At 36.6% G+C, this 17,579-nt stretch overlaps 1 protein-coding gene across 4 annotated transcripts in view; it reads left to right on the plus strand.

Annotated features, from left to right (window-relative positions):
• The window catches only part of TRAPPC12 (trafficking protein particle complex subunit 12), a 75,598-nt gene that overhangs the window by 5,721 nt on the left and 52,298 nt on the right, over positions 1–17,579 (plus strand). For all 4 annotated transcript variants that reach the window (XR_015740164.1, XM_087916754.1, XM_026695239.2 and 1 more), the window contains 3 exons: positions 1,429–1,545; positions 11,837–11,950; positions 12,846–12,984. Coding sequence is in view for 3 of the 4 variants with exons in the window: in XM_087916754.1 (XP_087772880.1) it covers positions 1,429–1,545; positions 11,837–11,950; positions 12,846–12,984 (370 nt within the window). In the remaining variant the exon portion in view is untranslated. The remainder of the gene's footprint in view (positions 1–1,428; positions 1,546–11,836; positions 11,951–12,845; positions 12,985–17,579) is intronic.

A 17,579-nucleotide genomic window follows, 5' to 3' on the forward strand; every position in this document is an offset into this window, starting at 1 on the left:
GGAGGCCAAAAAAATGAAGCTACTTTGTCTTCTCAGGATTGAGACAGAGCTTGTTCCTCCTCATCCAGACCTGCACAACCTCCAGGGATTGGGTCACGATCTTTCAGCCAGCCAATCTGATATCACTTGAGTACATCCCATTGTCCTGAATCCACCACATCACCTCATGCCGATCATGGTTTCTATGCTTCTCCCTCCCCATCACTTCTCCCACATCCCTCCTGCTTCTTGCCTCTCAACAAAGTGTCCATCCCCCCTCGATGTACTGTACATTCACACCAGCAAACCCCTACTCATCTAACAACACACAACCCTATCCAGCCATTACAGCATCTGCCATCAAGTACTTGGCAGCCTATTGGGAGGAGTAAGTCATTGGCCCACAAACTCTGAGGTGGGGGGATGTTATCATACTGTAACACAACTGGGTGGATAACAATACCAAAAGACCAGAAAAATCAATGTAAGCATCCTTAGACTAGTTCATCAGGAAGGGCACTGAGAAAATTTCCACATACAACCTGAATGAAATAATTTTTATTTCCAGACTTCCTAGAAATGACCTAGTGTCTGTACAGTTCTCCTTCACAGATGGCCACAGATGGGAAGGATCTAATACAGATTAGGTTCCTAGGATGGATTTAACCCTATCCCCCCTTGCTGTGGTCCAAGTTTAGATTGCAGGGTCAATGCCTAAAATGTTTTTTTTATTTTGAGGAACCTTTTTTTTTTTGCAGTGAAAACCACAGGGGCCAAATCTGGATTGAAAACCCAGCAGGGCCAAATGATTAATGTTCCTTCCCCTCACAGCATGCTCTGATATAGATTGCATCCTGTAGAGAAGAGAGACCTCACACTCAGGAGTAGAACTATGTAATTAATCTTTTTATTTTGGCCCTCAGAAAAGGCAAGTAAGAACCTGCTGAGATCAAACTAGAAAGACAGATGAGGTCTTCAGTCAGGACCTATGCCATTATTTCCTTATGGAATGAAGAATCCCATCACTCTCCAAAAGGTAGATTGGCTACTGTTATTTTGGCCACCTTGGTCCCTGTAACTATTATTAGCTACAAAGTAAGGTTTGAGCAGAATTGTGGTGTTCTAGAATTCTACTGTGTCTTCTCAGTATCTTTTAGTGAAATCAGCTAAACCTAGTCCAAGTAATATTAATTGAAGAAATTTAAAGGAGTTAGTATAGAGAATCTAAACCCAGTGTGAGGTAATAAGCTGTGTTAGAGAACATGAAGGTGATAAGTATCCTACTTAAAACAATGTTTTCCGATTTTCAAGGTAATGGTCTCTAAAAATTTCCTTTCACAGAAATAGATTGTATGACCAAGCATACAAAACACTTTTACTGAGATGGAATATCTTGAATACATACCATATATAATATTTGCTATATATTATGTTCTTTTTCCCCATTAGGGTGATGCAGTTAAAGATTTAATGCTCCGCTTCCTTGGCGAACAGGAGGCAATGAAAAGACAAGTTCTCAATACCAACTCTGTGGAGCAGTCTTTTCAGGGCTTAAAGCAATTGATTGTAAGTAATATGGCGTTTCTTTTTGAGTTATGATTCTTTGTGGATAGTTACAGTCTAAAGGTCTTGTTTAGTCTTTTTAAAATGTCATAAAAATAATTCCGGTTCGGGATCTGCATTTTCAGATTTAGAAAATGGGCACATGCAGAATTTTATGATTGTGTTTCAGGCATTACAAGAAGGCTGCTTGAAAGGTTTTCCCTTTAATAAAATAGTGGCTGTGAGAGATAGTGTCCAGGACCGTACGCCAGGTTTTTAGAATGGTAGCCTCATAAAAAGAGCAAAGACCTCTGTGAACCTGCTGCTTGAGGCAGCTACATCATTTGCAAAGTTTATTAGGCCATGCCAAGGGCCTTTCCTGATTTTTTGTGCATATACAGGTAATTTTCAATTTGTTATTTATTCAATTTATGTAGCTGCCCATCTCAAACTCTGGGTGCAAGCAGGTTTGAGATTGGTTGCCATGCCTTGGGAAGCCTCAGCTATCCCAGCAAGCGCCAACATTCATTCAAGCGCATTCATTCACCCAGTTGCCTTCTCTCTCAGATCCCTGGACTGACCTTTCACCTTTTGTTCCAGTTGCTTTGGGCCTTGCTACCTTTGCTGTCTTTTTTTTTTTTTTCAAACCCAGATTCTCTGGAAAATGTTCCCTACGCGTAGCTCTCCGAGCCTTTGTAAAGCCGTGTTGGCTTCATAAAGCTGCACTGTCTTTTCAAAGGCTCTCTGAAGTCTGCACAGCCTTCATAAAGCTGCATTGTCTTCATGAGGCTGCGCTGTCTTTCCAAAGGCGTTATGAAGACAGCACTGCCTTTGTAAAAATGTATTGTCTCTGGAAAGTCTTTGAAAAGACAATGTGGTTTGCAGAAGGGAGCATAACTTTATCAAGACAGCATAGCGTTCTGAAGACAACAAAGGTGAAAGATCGATGTGAGGGAACCTGGGGAAGAAGGCAGATGGGTGAATGACTGTTTGCTGGGGTTCACAGGTGCCTTGCTGCTGGGGCAGGCTGGGCACTCATATGTAGGAAGCATTTGCCAGAGAAACTGGAGCTCCAGGTAGCATCACGGCTGAACAGAAGAGATGGAAGATCATTGCAAGGAACTGAGAGAGAAGGCTGCTGTGTTGCTTGCACTTGCTGGCATGGGCTAGGGCAACTGAGGCTTCCTGGCACATGGCAAGCAGCCCCAGAGCCACACAGTTCTGGGACTGCTTGATGTCCTGCAGGCGGGGGGAGAGAGTGGCCAAAGGGCAGAGATGGGGAGAGGTAGGTAGGTGGATGGAGTCGGAGGCAATCCCTTACTTTACTGAGGCTCAAAACTGGAAGGGTACATGTAAGTACCCTCAAAAACTTAAGAAAACATATATATGTGTGTGTGTGTGTGTGTGTGTGTGTGTGTGTATTTGTATGTATGTATATAAATATGTATATATAAATAAAAGCGAAATGCCACTCACACATCATCACAAAATCTACAGAACAGTAAAGCCTACAAACTTGAAATTTGGCACATATGTTCCTTCTAAGGTGCTCACAAAATTGCATTAATAAATCACTTTTGTAAATCTAACAAAAAAGTTATCCAAGTCCTCTTCGGATTCATTATTTGTATTATACTTTTTAGTTATTAAAAACATCAACTGGTATTTCATCATTTTCCTTATCGTGTTTGAAGCTTGTCATTTGAAAATCCACATTTAAATTAGTTTCAGCCTTATCCAGTAATATTTGATTCTCTTCTGAAACATCAATTATGACTGAGATCCTTAAAATTAACTTTTAAATCCATTTTTCAAAAATATTTCTTAATTAATTAATTAATATTTCTTATTAATTCCAGAGTGATTAACAAAAGCATATCAACCCAGGACCTGCCTGTACTGTACTTGCTTTATATTCAAATGTGTTTAATACAGTGTTTCCCCGAAAATAAGACTCTGTCTTATATATTTTTGCCACCAAAAAAGGCACCAGGTCTTATTTTCAGGGATGTCATCCACTGACTAACCTCACTTGCATGAGTTGCCTCCTGGCCTCCTTTTTGCTGTCAGAGGCCTTCAAGAACTACTGTGGTCGGCAAGGCTTTCTTGAAGGCCTCTGCAGCTGATAACAAAATTCCAGATCGATCTGAGGCTTTGTTATCAGCCACAGAGGCCTTCAGGAAAGTCTTGCCAGTCTTGCTGGCTGCAGAAGAAATGGGCTGGCAAGGCAGGTGTCAGAGTGTGCAAGGCCTGGCTACAACTGTCCAAAGGTAAGTAATAGGGCAGCTCCTCCACCACCCCATCCCCACCCTAGCTTAATTGTTACCTGTCTACTCTGGAGTGGGCAGATCATAATTACAGCTTACTTTGGGGGTAGGTTTTATATTGGGTGCACATGTAAAAATCAAGCTAGGAGTTACTTTCAGGATAGGTCATATTTTCAGGGAAACAGGGTAATAGAGTTCTGAAAAACTATGCTTTTAATTTCAGAAGGCTATAAGATCCATGCAGCACACCTAATGGCTACATATTGAATATTTTCAATACTGACTACAATTTTAATATTTTAGATTTGAAATAAGTATTCTTAGACTCCCCCGCTTCTCCCTCTCCCTCTCTCTCTCCCTCCTCTCTCCCTCCCCCTTCTCTCTCTCTCCATCTATCATCTATGACCCCACGTTTCAATTGTGACCCTAAGGAGTTACACATTCTTCTAATTTTCACCACAATAAGAACTTGTAAGAATTTGAACTGAGCGTAACTAGCCCAGCTACCCAGTTAGCTTCTGTGGCTGAGTATAGGTTAGTACCTGGATTTTTCTGATTCTAATACCGGGCCTTAATCATTTCATCACATCAGCTTCTTTAGCACAATTGTTAGCCACCATTTTGTAAGTTACAATCTTTTTAAAAGGTTATTATATTTTAGTCTGCCCTTTAGAAGAGAAAGAAGAGAAATGGAGATCAGTAGCACCCTCTATAGTTGGCTACGACTAGTGGAGTAAAATCCTCAGGGACTCCTATTCTTTCCTTACCTTTAAATGAATGGCTATGATTACAGTTTTATAATTTTGGGCAAATGATAATCTGAGAAAACATGTAAAAAAACCCAGTTAAGGTTAATTTTTTGGCTGTGTTGCTAATGGAAGAATATTTACCAATGGAAATATTCCTCCTCTTCATCCATCATCCTTCTGTCCGCTCCCTGATTGGTTTTGGGAAAAATATATGGATCAATGGGGAAGAAACCAAGGGAAAGTCATGATATATAGTAGAAGACAATTTGCAAAAAATCACATGTAGCTCCTTAACTGCAATACTGTATTATCTTATACATGTAAAAGAATAACATTGGGAAAATTTAGCCTAAGAAGGGGTTACTGACCTTTTTTTTAAAAGTGATGTCAATGTGTTCTACCCAAATAATTTATATTATAGAAGAATGTCATCCAAAATGGAAGAGGACATTTTAATCATTTTAATGGTGTCATATGTACAGTTAAAGATTCCCTCTGGGGGAAAATCATATTCTTTCTCGTAGTGGAGCATCTAATTTTTACATGGAATTTCTATACATTGTCAAACATAGTAAACTGTGGGCCTCTTGTGCATATTTATTTATTTTTTTTATAGCTGAGACGTTTCCATTTTTAAAAAATTCTCTTGATTTAAGTAATATTTTCATTCCTGAAGTTAAATTATACTTGGTTAATAAAACTCAAGAAATGTTTTCTTATTGTAATCTCTATTCTGAATTGATTTGCAATCTTACGTTGTATTTCTCCATTGCCTATGTTCTAACTTCATGTTCAGCATGAACAACCTAACTTCAAAAATCTTTGATAGTTCATGTTTTTCTATCCCCAACTCTGGCGCAACAAGTAAACCTGAGAATGTATATATCTGAGTTTATATAGTAGATAATATTTGAAACAAACAAGCTTGGTTTCTAGGCATTTTATACCAAACTAATACACAGTACTTTATTTTAGTATATATCTTTACCCTGACCACTGATTTCACTGCAGTTGCTTTGGGCAGTTGTTTTGGAAATATTTAGAGGTCATTGACATGCTTTTGGAGTTCAGAGGATAGCAAGTAATGACACGTGCATTATAAAGTCAGCATGCAGATGACATGAGTTACACATTAGTGTTAGATGCCATGGCATCATATAATGTCATATTGGAATGATGTCATGATATGCATGATCTCATTTTGATGTTATTGCAACTTGTTAGGAATATTGCTGTTAATATTTTATGATTATCTATTGCACAGTAAGTACAGGCAGTCCTCAACTTACAGCAGTTCATTTAGTGACCATTCAAAGTTACAAGAGCACTGAGAAAAGTGACTTAATACCAGTTTTCACACTTACAACTGTTGCAGCATCCCCATGGTCACATGATCAAAATTCAGATGCTTGGCAACTGGTTCATATTTATGACGATTGTAGTGCCCCTACGTCGTATGATCAGCTTTTGCAATCTTCTGACAAAGTCAATGGGGAATCTAGATTCATTTAACATCCATGTTACTAAATTATCAAATGCAATTGTTCACTTAACAACTGTGACAAGAAAAGTTGTAAAACTCAATAAATGTTAAAGAAACAGACTTACCATTCTAATATTTCTTTTAGAACAATAAGTTTTTAAATCTTGGTTTTGCCCAGGGGCTATTTGAGTAGTATTCAATAATTCCCTTTGGAGGAGTATCCAGATGGTCACAGAAATTTAGTAACAGTAATAAAAATGTGAATGTATATTTGAAATCAGACATGTATTGATTTGTTATTGCTGCTGTACTGTTCTGCTGTAACACCTGAACTGTTTAACCTTTATTACATATATACATCTGTCATGCATCAAAGAACAGATGTCAGTCCCCACAATTCTGAGTCTTCTGGTTGTGATCCCATTAAACTAAGCAAGATGTTTTTGTGCCTGTATCTGAGCAAAAGTTTCAAAAATGTGATAATAGCACATTTTTCTAATTGTAACGGCAGAACTGTGACCCAGGATTACCTTGGCTTCCACTTCACACTAGTGATCATTAACTATTTGTAGGCAAGCTGCTATCAGCTTTTCATTGGTAATAGGAAGAAAAAAGTGGAATGGTCTCGTGTTTTATATGAAGATAATGTGTACTGTGTACTTAAATATTAAACATTGGGATCTTATTTATTGCTATGGATCAATTAATCGCCTGGTTTAAAAGTAATATATTTTCAATCTATATTTTTGCTTTGAAATGAACTTTAAAATAGGAGGAAGCATAACAGTGCATAGCAGTGAAATAAGAATTTTAATGAAAGGGGGATAAATACTCATTGATTAAAGACCATATTGCAAGATTTATTAGTAGCCTGGTGTAATGGGATAGGGAAAGACCTTGGGAGACTGAGCAAAGAGAAACTGCCAAAACAGTCAGATAAGAGACAGCATAATTGGCAACAGGATAATGGGCAGTGCAAGATGTTCAGAAGGGATCCCTCCTAATTTCTCATGCTTTAAAAGATGTGTGGGGATGGGGTGGGAGGAGGAGGATTGTATTTTCAGATTTGTAAAGATTCTGTCAATGTGACTTGGCAATAAAGCAGATTTGACGCATCTGGTTGTGATTCTTAACTGATTTTGATATTTTTGCGGCCCTTTGGTTTATGTATACTTTGTTATAGGACACTGAGCTTGAGTTTGAAACCTGTAATGTAGAATATAGATGCTAACTCTTAGTTAAGAATGGGGCTCTCATTTGAAAATATTTCTTGATCCTGCATTTTTTCCTACATAACTGAAATTGAGATTAGTGTTGGGTACTGCTTCGTTTTGCTCTCTTAATTCTATTATTCATCTCTAGTTGTGCTTTTGATAAAGAACATGGTATCATGCGATTTATGAAAATAAATATGGTATCCTTGAGGTATCATAAGATTTTTTTAGTATTCTTGTTAGAACGATAATTTATAGGATCCTTCAAAATTTAAGGAATATTACAGAGTTTTTAAATACGACCATGCTCAGATAATTCATGATTTCCTCAGTAATGATTTATAAAGGCAGGACATAACATCAAGGCTAAGTAAGGCTCTGTACTCTTCTTCTATTATAATTTGAAGTTTTTTCTGACCCATCCCAGGAAAAAGATGCAGTAACTTGAAGAGTCGCACACAGGTGCAGGGTTTGTGCCTTCAAGTATCCTTTTGGGAGGGGGGGTTCTGGTTTGAGCTTCTTCGGCGACGGACCAAAATTTGCGATTGTGCGCAGTTTCAATCTGTGCTCACCGCTGGAGCACCCTGGCTGGTTTTGGGGCTAAGCCACCCTGTAGAGGTGGTGAAGAGGGGGAAGACTGCCAGCAGGGTCGAGGAGAGCAGCATCTCTCCTCCCCAGCTGGCCATTACTCCCTTTCCTGAAGGCGGTTACAGCAGTGGTCAGAAATGGCCACCTCAAAGAAGAACTCGACCGGAAAAGAATGTGCAGGTGGAAGATAAAAAGAGAAAGTTTTTGGCTGAGCAGGTTGAACTGGAAAAACAACAATACAAGGTATACTGGAATTTGAATTATAAAGAACAACATTGTTCCCGAAGAAGACTTTGAAGCTGCGAATGAGAGAGGGAAGGGAAAGGATTTGGTTTTTTTTTTCTTTTCTTCCCTATATTGACAACTAAGAGACTTAAGTAAGAAATCAGCAAAAATCCACTTTGACATTAACAGGTAATTAAGCTGAAAATAAAATGTCAAAGGGATAATAAAGATTTCTGGATTCCCAAAAACTTTTAAAAGAAGGAAAAAAAGAAAAGGGTGGGATCTGGAAAAGGGAGGAGACCACCTGGAAGTGAAAGGAATTAACAGTGAAACTTTAACAAGATTCCTAAAAGATACATTTTAACTGAAACTTTGTAACAAGATAAGGGAACCCCAGGAACAGAAAGTGAAAAAAAGAAGCAAGAAGAAACAGCTTTGGATTATTTGGATTACTTGGTGATTCTTGGATTTTTGGCTATTGGATCTAAAGGTCTAAAATTAATCGGGTGGTTGTTTAAAAGTTGTTAAAATGGTATCACTCTTGGAAGACTTGAGAATGGAACTAAAAAAACAGAAAGAAGATGCATAAGAAGGAAGAGGTTCTTTTGGCTTCGTATTTCAGTTTTTAGAAATGGAGATCCTGAACTATGAGAAACAACAAAAAATGCCTGTAGAACAAGAAGGGCGGGACAAAGAAGAAGCCATCTTCAATGACCAAGTATTTCTATGTGGGGAAAAGAAAGGAAAGGGAGGAAAGAGAGTGAAAAATTTAAGATTTGAAAAAACAACCCCCCAAAAGAATAGTTTGAAAAGTAATTATAGCATTAGGAAGAAACAGAAGAGAGGATTACAGAAGAGAGAATCAGAATTAGAGAGAGAAAGGGTCAAAAAGGGAAGGGAGAAGAAGAGGGAGAAGAGGGAAAGTAAAAGAAATTATAAAGAACAGAATCAGGACATAGAGAAACAGGGAAAACGTACAAGACACAGAGATAATGGGTGAAAACTTAATTGAAAGGGGGATTCTGCAAGGGTACATAATATAGTATTGTTATATTAGAAATAGAAATGAACTTTGAAAAAATGAAACAAGTGTGATTAAAATGATAGATAAAATACTCATTGTAATGTAATGTAATGTTTAATAAATAAATGAAATAAAGAGAATGAGAAGATGAAATTAGGAAAGGAGGGGAACATTTTAATTATTATAAATGTGTTATAAAAATTCAAGTGAAGAGGAACATGAAAGAAACATGAAAAAATTATGGAAATATTATAAGTCTTCCTAGAAGTATGATGTCCTATTGAAAAAGAATGTTAAAGATATTAAATATTATAACTAACCTTAATGATAGAGTTGAATTGGAATAGAATAAGTATTTTATTTATTATTGTTATACTGTATATATATTTTCTCTTTAAGAACTTAGTGCATATTTTAAGAATGTACCAAGCAGAGTTCGACTGGAAGTTATGTATTATATTGAATGTTATAATTGTAAAGGCATAAACTGAAGTTTAAATAAGAGTGTAATGGATAAAAATTAAAAGATACAATGGTGTCATACTCTAGTAACTACAGGGGAAAATTTTGTTTAATGAGAAAAGAAAATATGGAATTGAAACAGGACAGACAAAAGTATAAATATGATGACTAGAAAGGTATTGAAACTTCGAAAAAGATATATGCAATTGAATTTAGAAAGGAATGAGATAATCAAAAGTAAGATTGAGAAAACTAAGGGAAGGGAAAAATTATTGAGAAAATGTTAAAATAGTAATAAGATATGGAATAGAACACAAAGATGAATATGAAATTGAATTTGTGTCAGTATGAAGAAGTGATAACCCGGGACCATGCTATTCTCAAAAAAAGAAATTTTACTTGTATTATGTTTTGTGAAAACCCAAATAACTTTTTTATTTTAAAAAAAGTATCCTTTTGGGAGTAGAGCCCAGACTTTTGTATAGCCATATCCGTACTCTCTATATTGGCCACTAATTAAGCATTCAGGCATCAGTTATCCTGAATTCTGCAGCTAGTCCTGGTTTGTCCCATAATAAGTACTCGGATCTTAAACTTTATGACATATTGGGCAGATCTGAAAATTAATTAGAAGTATAATTTTTTTTTCTGCAAGCTAAATAGTTGCCGTGGGATATATAAAATCTTGATGCTACTTGATTTTAGCCCCTACCTCCTTGCCTGCAATGCTCCTTAACATCCTATTTGCCTTTGTTCATTTTCTAGACAAGGGCTGACATTTCCAAACAAAGCATATATAATGTTTATAAGTTGCATTTGGAGCCCAGAGGCATTCTTGGGAATAAAGGTGATGTTTGCAATTCATCAGCTCATTAATTTCTCTATTTGGAAAAAAAATAGCTAATTAGGGCAGGAAGTCTGGCAAGAGCTAAAGGAATTGTCTGAATACACCTGGGGGTTAAATAGTGTCCAGGCACATTTTGCATTCCTTACCTTAACCGTGATTATCCTACAATTCAGTGGTGGATAGCAGCTATGCCCCAACGCTTTACTGGAGGCTCATGCAACTAGTCAAAAAGAAGGGAAAAGGTATGTGAGGTTTATAGGGAGGTCCTGTAGGAAGAGTGGTTGGGTTGCACTTGGGTAGATCACTATATTGTAACTTGCTATAACATTCAGCAGAGCTATTTTGTGAGTTAGGACATTGTCGCTTGAGACTCGTTTGCCAGAGTGTCCACTACATAAATTCCACACATATTCTCCAGCTCAAAGAAACATGGACAGATGGCGTAATGTTTTAGATAAATACGCTCAGTTTTGAAATGCAGTGTGATTTTTCTAGCAATCTGGTGTCATAAGTTACATTTCGTCCTTGGTTTGTGACTCTGGCTTGTTAGGACTGAAAGAAGGCATGGTTACTTATTTGCAAGCCACAAATTGTCGTCCAGGTTTGTTCAGCTTCTCTTGGCAAGTGCCAAGCAAGAGCGGTCAGGCAGTTTGCATCCCTGCTTGTTCATGATAAGCTAAATTTTTAAAGAATTCTCGTTTACCTTGGTGTTCAAACATTGTAACAAATAATCCTCTTTACTGCCATAGCTTTGACTGGAAGCACAATACGAATACAAATCTTTCTAAGCTTTGAATCAGGGAAAAATAAGTTGTTTCTTCTGCTGGCAGTATTTGTGACTTTAAAGTATCCGTCAGCTTTTTATTATGCAGATTGCTTAAGTTTTAAATATAAAATGCATGTTATTTCTGTTAAACATCTACTGAATGCTTTCTGGTTGAATAAATAGATGCTGAAAACTTCAAGTATTTATATTTATTAAAATGTGAGTTTCCACACAGCTGAAATTTTCAAGCACAGCTTACTGAATTACCTGTATGATGATAATTGATTAAAGCGAATAGGAAAATGACTTGATTCCAAGAGGGGAAAATAAAATAGCAACGCTACTTAGAGGCAATAGATAGGATTATTTTGCAATGGCAGAAACATATTCTTTAAGGGTTAAAAACTGATAACTATTTCTGAATGAGCAGTCTCTGGTACTTCATAATAAATTATGTACCCTTTTATACCAGCAATCTTCTAATTGTAAATTGTGAGTCATGCCTGGCTTTGCTTCTTGCCTAATTATACAAGTAGCTTTGACAAATGACATCCTGCTTCCTACTGGCCAGCTTTAGTGACCTTGTCATTATTACTAATGGCTAGTTGTAGCTGCTTCAAGCAAAATAAGCAGCTTCAAGTTTTTAGCTGCTAAATTGTTACTTAGCCTATTCTTTGCCTTTCACTCCAGAGCACAAAAAACTGGAGAGCAGCAGTTGATCTGTGTGGACGACTTCTGACAGCCCATGGTCAAGGCTGTGGCAAAAGTGGATTACCCACCAGTCACACAACAGACTCGCTTCAGGTATGTTTGCCTGTAGGTCAGGCAGAAGTTAGGATGCATGTTAAACATGCACATCTTAAACATGTGTGGGAATGGGCAATTGGCTCCACATTAAGGATCTAGACCCAGAAATGTCAGAGACACACTGGATACCTCCAGTTTCCCCCTCCCCCCAGGTATTCCCCAACCTTTCTTAAGATGGTTTCAGAGGAGTGATAAATAATTCTTGCCGTTATGAATGAAAAAACAAGACTGACATTTCTCATGTAAACAGTTCGTTTTACTTAGGTGCTTGGGAAAAATAGATATTGCCTTTACTTGTTCTAGCATAGAAACACATAGGATGACCAGAGTGAGAAAACAATTGAATTTTTGATTAGATTTTAAGATGAATTAACAATTAATAAATGCTTTCAAGAGTGCTGCAAACGTCTTGCAAATATTTCTTTATAAGCAATTGCAATATCTACATTAGAAATATTAAGGACCAAAAGATAGAAAAGTGTTTTGCTAGTAAACTAACCATTTGAAAGACCCAGTAATTTATTTGCATTTTAAACCTCTTATGACAGGTAGTTAAGGTGAATAATTGAGAATAGGAATGATCCATATCTGTCTTCAGATAATGTCAACATATTAATTCTGTATAGTCAGATTATGCACAGAGTACTATCCAACCATGTAAGGTAATTCATTTGCAAATGAGCTCAAAAGTAAAGAAAAAAATTCAGCTCATGAAGAAAATTTCTGGAAAAAATGAGTTTGCTGAACTCACATGCACGCATGAAAAATAACCTTTAGATATACTGTATTAGTATCACAGGTATTTGTTCTTCATAGCTGAAAAAACACCCTGATAATATATTTTTGTGTTACAGTAATAACTTTAAACTTTTTTTTCTTTTTTACTTTCAAGATTTGGTTTGTAAGACTAGCGCTTCTGGTGAAACTGAGTCTGTACCAAAATGCTGAAATGGAATTTGAACCATTTGGAAACCTAGACCAGCCTGATTTGTATTATGAATATTATCCTCATGTATATCCAGGACGCAAAGGTAAAACTGTGTATATGTTTGTTCCTATTAACTGTTTCTTTTGGGTCTTGTATTGTTTTCTTTTTTATCAATAGTCACAGGTTTCATAATGAATGCACTACTATAATATGAACATTACAACATGTTACTGAAAAATACCACAATATTTTTGCAATAGCAATACATGTTGCTGCATCTTTTGATTAGTAGGAAATATTGCCTTTTCTGAAATGAGAGATTACATAGTTCCGACAGTCGTTCCTTGAAATCTGGGAAAATATCACATTTCCAATTTCTCTTTTAGCCATCCCACATGCTCAATGCAGCTACAATTCCTAATAAACAGTCAAATCCCAAAGTTTGAGTATATAGTTTAATATTACATTAGCACCTTTAACATTTTCCCATAAATGTGTTTATATTGCACTTATCCCTGGGTATGAGGTCTGTGCATAATAAATAATCACAAATATTTTATAATGGTTAAATAGCAATTCTGTGGTCAGCAACATATGAGCAGACTTTAATAAAAAGTGTAGCCTATGCAGAGGCAGGTATTGACTGTGGTTAAGATAAATAAACCTCAGTTAATACTCAGAAGTTTTGGGAGCTTCATCACTGGAAGCTTTCAAGAAGAGACTGGACTGCCATCTATCAAAAATGGTGTAGGGTCTGCTGGGGGGTTGGACTAGATGACTTACAAGATCCCTTCCAACTCAATCTCTGTAAATATCTGCCTCTGCATAGGCTGTGCTTTTTATTGGTTCATGTTATTTTTAATTCTTCTATTGTTTAGAATTATGTCTGAGTATGTATTAAAGGTTGGCTGCAAATTAGGACAGAAAAGAATGACTAAATTTACAAATCCAATTTTTTTTCTAAGTATTACATCTTTATATTATGTGGAAACTACTCAGAATCATTGAGAATTAGCAGCATACAAGTTCAGCAAATGTTGTTATTATTAGTCACACATGTTTCGAGAGCCTTGAATATAAGCTTATCTATGATTCTAAAGGCAGAGTTTCATTCACAATTTAACATAACATGACTTGCTTAGTTATGATTTAAGGTATCTTGGAAAAACACTGCCATGGATGAAAATAATAAACCAATGAAAGGAAGAAAGCACAGTTTGTACTACAATAGAACCTCTGGTCACGACCATAATTTGTTCCATAACTTTCGCAATTTCTTCGTCTTCTAATTTTTGTCTTCAGGAATTTCTGTGTCAAGGGTCATGTTTGAGCATCACCCAAGCATCACCTGTTCATGACCAGATTCAAAAGTTTTGTGAATTTTTTAGTCAGAACCCAATTTGGTCATGGTCAGAAGTGTTTGTGACCAGAGGTTGAGGTGAAATCTATTCACTTTTGATAGTAAATTCATTTAAGGTACAAAGAAAATATTAGACACTATCATAGATAAGCAGTCTGCATTTCTGTGGTATATGCATTACCGGTACTATCTGGACAGATGATAACTTTCAGGACCGCTATTTGTTATTTTTCTGAGCCAAGTTTAAGGCATGACTTCCTTTCCAGGTGATCATACTATGCCATACAAATGTGATTTCTCCTACATCATTATGCAGTTGCTTAATAGAAGTAGTCCTTGTTTAACAATCATTTGATTGGCAACCATTCAAAATTATGACAGTGTTGAAAAAAGTGATTTATGACCAGTTCTTGCACTTACAACTAACACAGTGCCTCTTCAATCATGTAATCGTGATACGGGTGCTTGGCAACTGTCACACCTTTACAATGGTTGCAGCATCCCATGTCCTATGATCACCATTTACAATCTGCCCAGATGACCGCTGACAAACAAATTCAGTGGAGAAGCCAATAGGGAAGATCACATGTTGTGGTCACAGGATGTCTCACTTAATGACTATGGTGATTTGCTTCACGACCATGGCAAAAAAAGGTGATAAAATTGGGCGCACTGGTAAGTTGCCTCACTTGATGATTGCCCCTCTTAATGATGAATTTTCTGGTCCCTGTTGTGTTGTAAGTCAAGGACTACGTGTAGTGAGGATGTCATCTGAGCACGTAATTACAGCAGTGTTAATGAACAGGTGCATTGCATTTGTAGGTCAAATGATGCTATATTGCATAGTGGTCTAGGTAAAATATTAGATAGACATGATTGAGAAAGTGTCAGGCATCGACCAGCCTTTGTGTATTTGTTCATTTGTGGTTTGGAAGATTAACATTTTTTAAGTTAAGTTTTAGTTAGTGATCCATGATCAAACATACAGCAGCATCTAGATTTATGGATTCCTGAACAATAGTAAATTAGCAAGTAGAATTGTAATCAAATCCAAGAGACAATGGGTATGTATATACATCTGGTCTTTATGCAAAAGAGGCCACTACAATTTCTCTGTGTTTCTAGATTATTTTATACTCATGACCTGAGAGATGCAGAGGATATACTTGAGAATGTGCCTTGGAAAAAGAATAGCAAAAGATATCTGAATTGGTGTCATTAAGCAGCTAATTTTAATTTAAAAAACAAACATAAAGCATAAAGATACTTTAGCTACTGTGCAGTAATCATCATCCTTGATAATATGCTGATGGTTGCTTAATTTTCTTTTCATTTTTCCATATAATAAACATAAATGTAAAATCTTTTTGATTTATTTATCTCATTTTGATTCACAATAGATAAAAGAATTAGGCAATTAAAATGCACTTTGCAATCAAATATGTCAAGATGCAGATAAATAACGGCTATGAAAGTGGTATAAAATATATTTCATTTAATTCATGTGTGCAATTTAGATCAATTCAAAATATTCATTGAATTAAACACAGTATATTTCTTTTTGGAGCAGCATGTACATTTCAACCTAGAATCTTATGAATATCCAGGGATTATGTAGCTGTTGTTTAGCATCTGTATACGTAGACTTATTAAATATCTAATTTTTAATTTTCCCCCCTCTCTGAACTGATTTTTTTTTCCTTCGTATGTGCCAACTCTAAATGCATCTCAGCTGCCCAACTGTCCTATCCATTTTACTAACACACCAAATGTATTTTACCTTAGCTGCCCTTGTATCCTAATGTTCTCATATCTCCTTTCATTAACTAAGATTAAGCTAATTTTCTTTATGAGTAAACTGAATAAACCTGGCTTCTTAGAAACCTGTTTTTTAATCTACATATCAAAGCTTCAAAGTGTGTGCAAAAACTTACTGATAGGAGCAAATATCATCCAGTACATGTATATAGTCTACTGCAGATAGGATATTTCATGTGGTGGATCTATATGAGTAGGTATGCATTCTTACCTACTCATTTCTTTGTGACAAATATCTTTTGCCACTGATGTGAAAATGAGTATGTGCTGTGGAGAGTAAGAAGTCACTGCTCCACTGTACCAAATTGCTGATATGCAAGTGGGAAATGTGAGTTTTATATTGCAGATGAGTGGTGGAGAAATCGGTTCGGTATCCGCAGCTCATCGCTCCTACCGGCCCGCCAGAACCAGGCAGAACCCGGTCGAATACCACCACTGACCCCCTAATGTTTACAAACAAGTCCTGAAACTACAGATCTTGCAGTACCACGGAAGTTGTTCACCCTTACAAACAACTGCAGAGGCGCTCTGCAACATTTATTCTGCATTTTGTAGGCCAAAATGGAGGTTCGGAGGGGCAGGCAAAGTGCCGGGCAAGGTCTGCACAGGCCTAAACAGAGCTCTCTTGATTGACTGGCCTAGACAACTGTTTCAGTCATGAAACTGTTTTTTTCAAGCTCAATTTTGGTAGATAGTTACCACTCAGTGGGTACTCTGATGATCGCTTCAGCAAAGAGTAGAAGTTAATTAGAACAGTCGGTTGATGATTTTGCCAAAGGAAAAAAGATCTAATAGTACTGTTCCTGCTTTCACTGTCTCCCTCTGCTCTCCTTTTTCTGTCAAAAATTGCTGTGCTAAGATTTCAAAAAGCCCTAGGATTTTAAATTCAAGGAGCTATTATTCTATTTGATCACCGCATGACACGTGGCCTGATCTTTTAAAATCATGCGTCTTCTGATTCTTCCCTTAAAACTTTATGAAACTTTATGTAAGGGTCTTGTTTGAAGAGATAGAATTCCATTCACAAAGTGGTTTCTTTGTGATATTTGTGGTTGAAGAAAAGTGCGAATTGACTCCACGGTTTTAAAATGCATGGCTTCAGAAATTGTGATCGCAACTTATGTACCCAAGGTGGTATTAAATATGGTTTTAAATGATGAGCAGTAGAACATTTTTCTACTGTTCTGTTCTCAGAAATATAAAACTATATAACTTCTTAACATGGTTACATGAATAAACAAAAGTAGAATTGTTGGGTTGGAAATTTTACCTCTGTTCTCTCCTAGTAGTGTTACATGGCAGAGAATCTAGTGTCCTAGTAAATAGTTGATTTTCAAGTGAATTGAACAAAGGTGTCAAGCTTGCAATCATGCCATTACATTGTCAAGCTGTTACATTTTGTTTTCCTAACTATTCTTGGATTTCTGTAAGTAGCCCTAATCCATCTTTTTTAAAATCAGGTGTTGTGCCTCAGTTATTTTAAAATCAGGTGTTGTGCCCATCAAGATAGCCCCATATCT

This window comes from Pseudonaja textilis, chromosome 1, assembly GCF_049901715.1.
Source record: "Pseudonaja textilis isolate UNSWEBS1 chromosome 1, rPseTex1.2, whole genome shotgun sequence".
In the NCBI taxonomy this organism is placed as follows: Eukaryota; Metazoa; Chordata; class Lepidosauria; order Squamata; family Elapidae; genus Pseudonaja; species Pseudonaja textilis.